Source organism: Etheostoma spectabile, chromosome 15 (assembly GCF_008692095.1).
Source record: "Etheostoma spectabile isolate EspeVRDwgs_2016 chromosome 15, UIUC_Espe_1.0, whole genome shotgun sequence".
NCBI classification, from domain to species: domain Eukaryota; kingdom Metazoa; phylum Chordata; class Actinopteri; order Perciformes; family Percidae; genus Etheostoma; species Etheostoma spectabile.
In genome coordinates, this window is record NC_045747.1 from 11,055,130 (window position 1) to 11,063,194 (window position 8,065).

Sequence of the window (8,065 nt, forward strand, 5' to 3'; positions counted from 1 at the left end):
TGCTGCAGTAGAAAATGGGCTGGCCTTGGATTTTCAAGCCAACAACTCGAGCAGTTGTCTTGCGGGGTCTGCTTGACCTGGGCTTGTCAAAAACGTCTCCAGTGTCTTCAAATATTTTTTTTATCCTCTGTACGTTGACGCTGAGACACATTGAAGGTGTCTGCCACATCAGCAGTGGATCTGGTCTTCAGGCCTCTTGATAATCAAAACTTTAGCTCAGGGTGAATCTTAGGCATGTTTGCAGAGGTCTAGTTGCAGTTGATGTGAAGGTCTAGTTACTGGGGTTGTTTTATCACACCTGAGACCTAATTGATCCATTATTAGTCACAGGTGAATCATATGACAAGCGACGACAACACTATTGTCTTTGCAAAATTGACTCAATGGGCTTTACCAAGCTGTGAATATTAGAATACTTTTTGACAGTTTCGTTTTGCACTGAACATTATTACAAAAGCTGTTGGAATTAAAATGACCATTTCTGTAAATAAATCTTGATTAAAATTTTTCGAGCGGCACTGTCAGGTCCATTTGATCCCCAAGCGACAAGACTTTTGTTAGGGACTGTATAATAAAATAGCTGCTTAGCTGATTTTCTATTTGTTTTTTTTGTTTACATGACAGTTGAATTCCTGAATAAAAACAATAAATCATTTTGGTGCAGAGTTTTGAAATTCATGTCTCGTCCTGTCCCAAATTTTACCCATTCTCATCTGATCACCCAAAACACAACAGTCCCACAGCCCTCAACTCTTGCCATACACAGTACTACCACTATTAGGCTGCTCCATGCCAAATACCTCCCCTGCAGTCTCAACCACAACCCTGTGCTGTTTTCACATTACAGACAGCCAGCCCTCACCTTACTGCACACCCTTACCTTCCCACCACAAAAACCACCACACAGCCCCTTTAAAGTTTCCAAGGTACATACCAGAGTGGCGGGTCCTTTATGTTCCTGCTGAATCAGACAGGCAGACAGACAGCCCACTTCAGACCTCACCACTCTTGCCCTGAACTCCAGAGTCGGGCTCCAGGAAGCAGGTCAGTGAAGTGTGGAGAGAACAGAAGCAGCTGCGGGAAGCATGTCTCCACTGGCCAGCTGTAACAGTAACAGTAAAAGGGGGCAAGCAAGAGCTCTCCTGGTGAGCTGGTGGAAAGTAAAGCCACATTAAGGCAGTTGAAAATGCCACTGTATGCGGATACATGAAACATATGTCTTAAAGTAGAACAAACAAACCTGTGAGCCTGGATCACTTGAATTTGAGACAAACAGCTGACTTTAGTTGAATGTTGGAAGGGTGGGTATGATAAATGAAGCAGTGGGCATCTACTTAAAGGTGGTCCAGCAGCAGCAGATGCTGATGATAGCAGATGGTTACAAAGATCCAAGTCTGTTTTGGCTCCTCAGACCCTCTTTGTTCTTTACTGATTAGTCTTTTTTGTGCTACCATCAGGGCAGACAAAATAGATTCAGAGTCTCTCAGAACAATCCAGCCAATAATGGAAAAGAAATCTGTGTGTGTCAATGCAGGGGGCCACCACTAACCCTTACCCCATCTCTCCACTACCTAGACTGGGCCACCAATAGTCTATATCCACGACGTTCCTCTTCTGGAATTGCTTTGGTGCTGCTGAAAATTCCGCCGGATGGCCAGATATTTGTTACCTTCTGCTTTCTTTGTGTTGGAATTTTAAAGTCCAATTGATTTATGAGCCTCCTCAGATCTCTGCAGTGTAAATCTGTCCAATCTGAGTTAAACGACTAAAACGTACACGTTTCACCAAAACAAGTTCTTTCCTGAGGCTATTTTGCAGCTTGCAGACCAAGACGATTGGGATTGGTTTAAAGAAATGCTAAACAAGAGCACGTTTTTTTCCCATCCTGGAAAGCCGTGTGGACTAGTTACCAATTATAATCATAGTCTTAGTTTGGATAACTTCACCTCCTGTTCAAGTGTTACCTTCCTGACAGTACAACTGTCTCTCTGTGTGTCTTTTTGTGCGTGTCTTTCTGTGTTCATGTGACTGTGTGATGGTGCATGCATACAGTCTCTACCCGGCCACCTCTTCAAACAAGTACTTTTTTTACATCAGGTGAAACATAAAAGACTTGGCTTTTCCTTCAAAGTCCATGACTCAAACTGAATAGTGATTACGGTAAATGAAAGAACAGATCAAGGCTAGTTCACAGAGACAGTTTTGTGCAGTTAAAGTCATTATTGCACAAATAATTGTAAAAGCCCACCCAGCCCAACTGCACTATTTATGAGCATGTTAGGCAGGCCTTACACTGCTTCTTGTAATGTTGTTACCAGAAATTATGTTGGCTGCAAATATTCAAATTTTGACACTTCAGGGTTGAGTTCACCAGCTCACTATTTTTTATGCAAGGTTGACTAGTAGGTAAACAAGCAGCTTCAATTTTTGTTGGGAATTATTGGCACATGCAAGAAGGTGAGGGGCCTAGCAAGGGTGGACCACTCCTGAAGGGTGCAGTAGCATGCTGGGTCACAGGCCACTCAGCTTAGTCATACACTGCAGGCTAAATGGACCAGTGTTGACAGGTCACTGTCCTCCAGTGCTATCAAAGGACAAATGTAGAACGAGGCCTGCACAGTCAAACATTATTGAGTGTGATGAAGCAGATGGTCATTACTGTGGCTTAGATATAGCTTTAGGCTGAGAGTCATGCTAATCTATGAGGATTCACAGGCTATTTGTCTGACAGCAGCGTCCGCAGCAGTTCATTTAGGTCTGTGAAAGTGAGGCTAATTGCCTCAATGCCTGGCTCTAGGATTGTTTGGCTTGTGTGTGGTTTATTTGGTTAATTGTTTTTTTCTAGAAACTTGTGGGTTTGTTTGGTGGTTTGTTTGGTTGTCTGTTAGTCTATGTGGCTGTGGGTTTGGTTTGTTTGCATCCTCGTGTGGTTTTTATGTGTGTGAGTCTTCATGTGTGTTGTGGATATTCTGCTGGTTGACTTGGGGTCGTGTTTACAGAGCGGGTCCCAGCAGAGCCCAGATCTCTGACCCTCACATTCCAGAACCACCACTAATCACCTCCGTCTGCTGTTCTCTGTAGAGAAACCCTTGCCGCATCTCTCTTGGCTCCATCTCTCCAGTTTTCTCTCACCCCAGTATTATCACCCTCGTTCATTTGTCAATTTTCAAGCCTTCTGGCCATGCATTTTAGCCTAGATTTTAGTTTGACCATAAAGCATGTCGATGAATAACTGCCATCTGCCCTATTTTTTTAGCACTCTGTATGTAATCGCTTTCTCCATGGTTTTTATTTAATTATTTTGCTTTTGGTTGTTGTTGTTCTCCTCTCACAGTGATCTCATTCTGGGCTGTGGTCATAGATGTGTAAATTAGAACCAGAACAGTTTCTCAGAGGCACATATCCCCTCTGCTCTCATTCCTCCTCTTTTCTTCCCTCCCTCCTTCTCTTCTTTCCCCCCTTCTTTCTTTCTTTCTTTCTTTCCCCTTTGACTATTTGAAAGCATTCCTGCTTTGAGTGTCAGGCCCAACGAGCAGCACATTTTGGCCTGGCTGTGTGAGCCGACCCACTCCTCCGCCTCCTTTTGGGTCCCCTCGCAGGTCTTTCTGGTCTGGCTGTCTTTTGAGCATGTCTTGGCCAGGTGCAGAGGTTCACTCACAGCTGTCTGACAGATGATGTGAGGGTTTCTGGAGTGTTTTCATGTCTTGTTGTGAAAACTGTTTTAATGTAGTTGTAAAGCCTAGAGGTTGACTGTAACACAGGAGCTTGTAATTTGGATAGGATTGTACAGGCACTGAATAGCTTTCCATGTTCTTCCAGCACTTTCAATTTGTTTTTTTATTAATTGTACACAGCGCTGACAATTTGTGATGCAACTGAGATTGAGGTGTATTTTAGCTTTGCCACAGTGGAGTGATCTTTGGTTCATGGCCATTAGTGCCGAGTATGTCCATGGACTTCCTGCAATAATGGGAAAACAACACAAGCCATCAGCACTGGCAGGTCTAAGATCATAAAATATGCTGCAATCTGGCTCAGCACTTCATGTTTTCCATTATACCTCTATATGTATTGAAAAAGATCCCTTAAAAAGTCCATGCTCATACTGTGACCGCAGAGTGTTCAGTCCTTAATGGAGAATCTGTCCATTACCTCTCTGGAAGTGCAGCAAAATATTGATTAGTGAGAGAGGACTGTCCATATTATGGAATATGATGAGGCCACAGAGAGAGTCTGTTAATGGATGGTATAGAAAGCAAAAAAAATTCTCTATTTGACACAGAATAGACCTTACACTGGCAGAGTAAATGTACAATGCTGTACTTTATGTTGCAACATTTGAGCACACAAAGGACACCCCAAAATATCATCAAAAAACCATTCTAATATATGAACACATAGCCTACTCACACACATCCGGCTGTGGCTGTGGCTCAGTGGTAGAGCGGTCGCCTGCTAATCGGAAGGTTGGCGGTTTGGTCCCTGGCCCTGCAGTCCCATGTCGAAGTGTGGGACTTGGGCAAGACGAGGTGCCCCCGGTGCTGCGCATCGTGTCAGTGTTTATCTGATGAGCAGGTGGCACCTTGTACGGCAGCCTCGACCACAGTGTATGAATGTGTGTGAATGGTGAATGTATCCTGTATGATGTAAAAGCGCTTTGAGTAGTCGTTAAGACTAGAAAAGCGCTATATAAATACAGCACATTTACATCCACACCCACTCAATTTGAACCAGAGAGAAACCAGAACATAGCTCTGCAGGTCTCCACCAAGGTATGATACACACAGATAACAGGATTACGATTAGGAGATTAAGAGTGGGCTGTTATGCAGGCGGCAGAAGGCAACAGTGAAATCCTCACACAGGTATTACTTTTTAAATTAACAAGAAACAAAATACTTATTTCTCATATCTTAAATCTAATACTCAACAATCTTAGCTAATATAACGTAATCAAAAGAATTACTTCAAGTCTTTTTCTGTATAATAACTTTTCCTAAAGGAATGTAATACAAACACCACTCAATATTATAGGAATCTTACAATATAAGAGTTGACTACAGAATTCATTTCATTAGATGATGCCCCTAATAAACCCATAGTAATAAATCCAATGGTTTGACAACATTCAACTGGGATTTTTATAAAGGCAGGAATTCTGACCAGAAAACACCAGAACTTCAGAATAAATAAGGATTTACTTAAAAATTATTATCATAATTTCCTCTGTCTCAAAAAACAGCGCCTGTATGTGACCTGTGGATGTGTGTTGCATGAGCCACATTTATGTAATGTTATGTAGGTATGTGTGAGGAATGGTCTGTAGATGTGGCAACTGGAGATGAGCAAGAGATCGAGGTCAGATGAGAGGTGTCTCCTATCTCTCTTTCGCTCTTTGTTGACTGCACAGCCTCCGCTATCTGCCTGCAATGTGTTTCCCTTCCTCACTTTCTTATTTTCTAAGGCCCCTCTCAAATTAAATGATAGAGGGCTGGCTTTTTTCTGTGTTTTGTCTTTCTGTTAGGGCAGCATGACTTTGAGTACAGAGGTCACTACCACACACTTATGACTACAGTATAACATTCTTAATCCGCTATACTGTCACACAGCTGGTAAGAGTTGCCTCCTCATGTGTTTTCTTTGCTGATAAGCCTATAGATCATTTTCTTGTTATCCTTTAACAGTTCAGAGAGGCTGAATGAGTGGTATGGCTGTATGGCTGGGACACACAGTATAATACAACTAAAACAAAGCCAATTGGACAAATCTTAAAGTGGGCATAGTTAGCTAGTAGGTTAGGTATTCATTTCCTCCCCTTCGTCAGTTAGCAATTGTTGATTTACCATTCTTAAAGACATGTTTGTGGGCCGTTGTTTGAGTGTGTATTTGTGTATTGTTCCTTTTGGCCTGGTTTTGAGTTTGTGTCTTGTGCACTACACAGTCACGTAGTCTGAGAGATTCCCTGGCAGGAGCAGTTTTGGCCTGGGTGCGTTCCAGCCAACCAGCAGGCCTTGGATGACAGGAAGAGGCACAGAGGTTAATGATTAGTCCCATGTTCTCGCTGCATTCCATGGGGTGACAAGGGGACATGGGATACGGGACAGAGAAATGGAGCAGGCTTGACAGGCTCTTACAGGGCTATTGGTTATTAGTTTGAAGCACACAATTAAACCTGTGCAGCTCAGCTCCCGGTCCTGGGAATACAAACACATCTCCATTTTTGTCATCATTAAAATGTTGCACAACTTTTACTCAATGAACTTTCCCCATCAGGTTTGTTTGCTTAAGCATGCCAGACCTTGACTCTCTTTCACCTGAAACAGAGTTCTTATAATAAGTGACCAGCCAGGAAACAAAGTAATCGCATGTAGGATTGTTAATGTAAGATTAAATAGATGGATCTAAAAGTCAGTGCTTTCCACTGGAACAAAGCTTCATTGTTAAACAATACCTTGCTCTTCCTGTAGGTTTGTCCTCTTTTGGCACACTGCAATGTTCTGTGTAACACGCCCTCTCATCTTCTTCCTCCTTTCTCATCTTAATTCTCCATTGCAATGGCCATCTCCCCATCTGTCTGCCTTTCTGTGTCTGTCATCTTTCCTTCTCCCTGCTCCTCTGATGGAAGCAGCTATGTGTGGAATGCTTGATCCCTAAGGAATCTGAAAATCATGTCACTAGATAACTGATGTTCTTTAAAGCTGCTCCCGTTCTGGTCCTGTGAGACAGGAGAAGGCCACCTTTATGTTAGCTGTCCATACCAACTATCTCTGTATCTTTCTCTCTCTGTGATTGTTGTTGCACTGACCACAGACATTCATTAATCCATCTTTTGTTTTTTGTCTGCCTACCCTCCATTTTCTCTCTTGCATCTCAACAGCCTCAATCCCATTCTTTGCATGTGAGTTGAAGGCAGTGACTCCGTACAAACGAGGCTTCTTCTGTGGAGACTCCACCATCACCTATCCTTACCTGGAGAGAGAGGCCATCCCTGACGGCCTGCTCATTGCTGGTGGTATAGCCATCACTGGCCTAACAGTAAGACAATAATAGATGTGGCACAGTGAGTTAATGTTGTCATCACTTTAATATAGTGTCTTTGAGCATGTGTTTTTGACTAAAACAAATACATTTACACTGTTCCATTATTTGTGCAGATGTACTGTTTGACTTATGTAACCAGTTTCTCTTGTCTTATTTCCATCTCAGATTGCACTGGGTGAATGCTACCGGGTGCGTTTCCGAGGTGCACACTCTCGGGCTTTTGTCCGAAACTGCTATGTCTCGTGCCTGTATAAGGAGCTGGGAAGCTTCCTGTTTGGTTGCTGTGTGGGTCAGTCACTCACCAATATGGCCAAACTAAGTGTGGGACGCCTGCGACCCAACTTTCTGTCTGTCTGTAACATCACCTATGCGTCCATCAACTGCACTCCGGGCAGCTACGTTTCCCAGGTCACCTGCAGGCAGCCTAATCAGAAGATGGTGGATGAAGCAAGGTGTGTGGTGTGTGCGCATGAGTGTTTTTGCTCGGAAATATTTTTGGTTTGTTTATTAAGGATGGAGTATACAATCACAAGTCATGCAGTTAATGTGTACCATTTGGCATGTTTTATTGATCTTCTCCTTCAGGAAGTCTTTTTTCTCCGGCCATGCTTCTTTCGCAATGTACACCATGCTCTACTTGGCAGTAAGTCACATCTGCTTTTAAATACACACACACAAACACATCTGGAATGTGACCTGGATGTCACATTTACCGGAGCTTGTGTTTTTTGTAATTACAATAGTCGTTACTGTGTTTACAATGTTGGGGGAACTGTCACTTTAATTTCAGTTAGTAGAGACAAAACCAAACCAGAGAGGCCAAGAACCCTGTGTGCAACTATTAACTAGATAAGCTAATTAAACATTCACAAACACACACACCAGCACATGTGCTGCTAAATATATTCACACTTCCTGATCGCAAGGGAGGAGATCTTTGAGGGCAGCAATTCTCCAAATGCATCCTGCTCCAAGCTAAAAGAGCTAGTGAGACAGGGAGGGGGGGGGGAGAGTTAGAGAATGA

At 43.0% G+C, this 8,065-nt stretch overlaps 1 protein-coding gene across 1 annotated transcript in view; it reads left to right on the plus strand.

Moving 5' to 3' along the window:
- ppap2d (phosphatidic acid phosphatase type 2D) overlaps positions 1 to 8,065 on the plus strand; it is a gene marked incomplete at its 5' end in the record, with an annotated part of 20,977 nt that overhangs the window by 9,712 nt on the left and 3,200 nt on the right. The window contains 3 exon segments of the mRNA XM_032538605.1: positions 6,878 to 7,035; positions 7,207 to 7,493; positions 7,627 to 7,684. Coding sequence (XP_032394496.1) covers positions 6,878 to 7,035; positions 7,207 to 7,493; positions 7,627 to 7,684 — 503 coding nt within the window.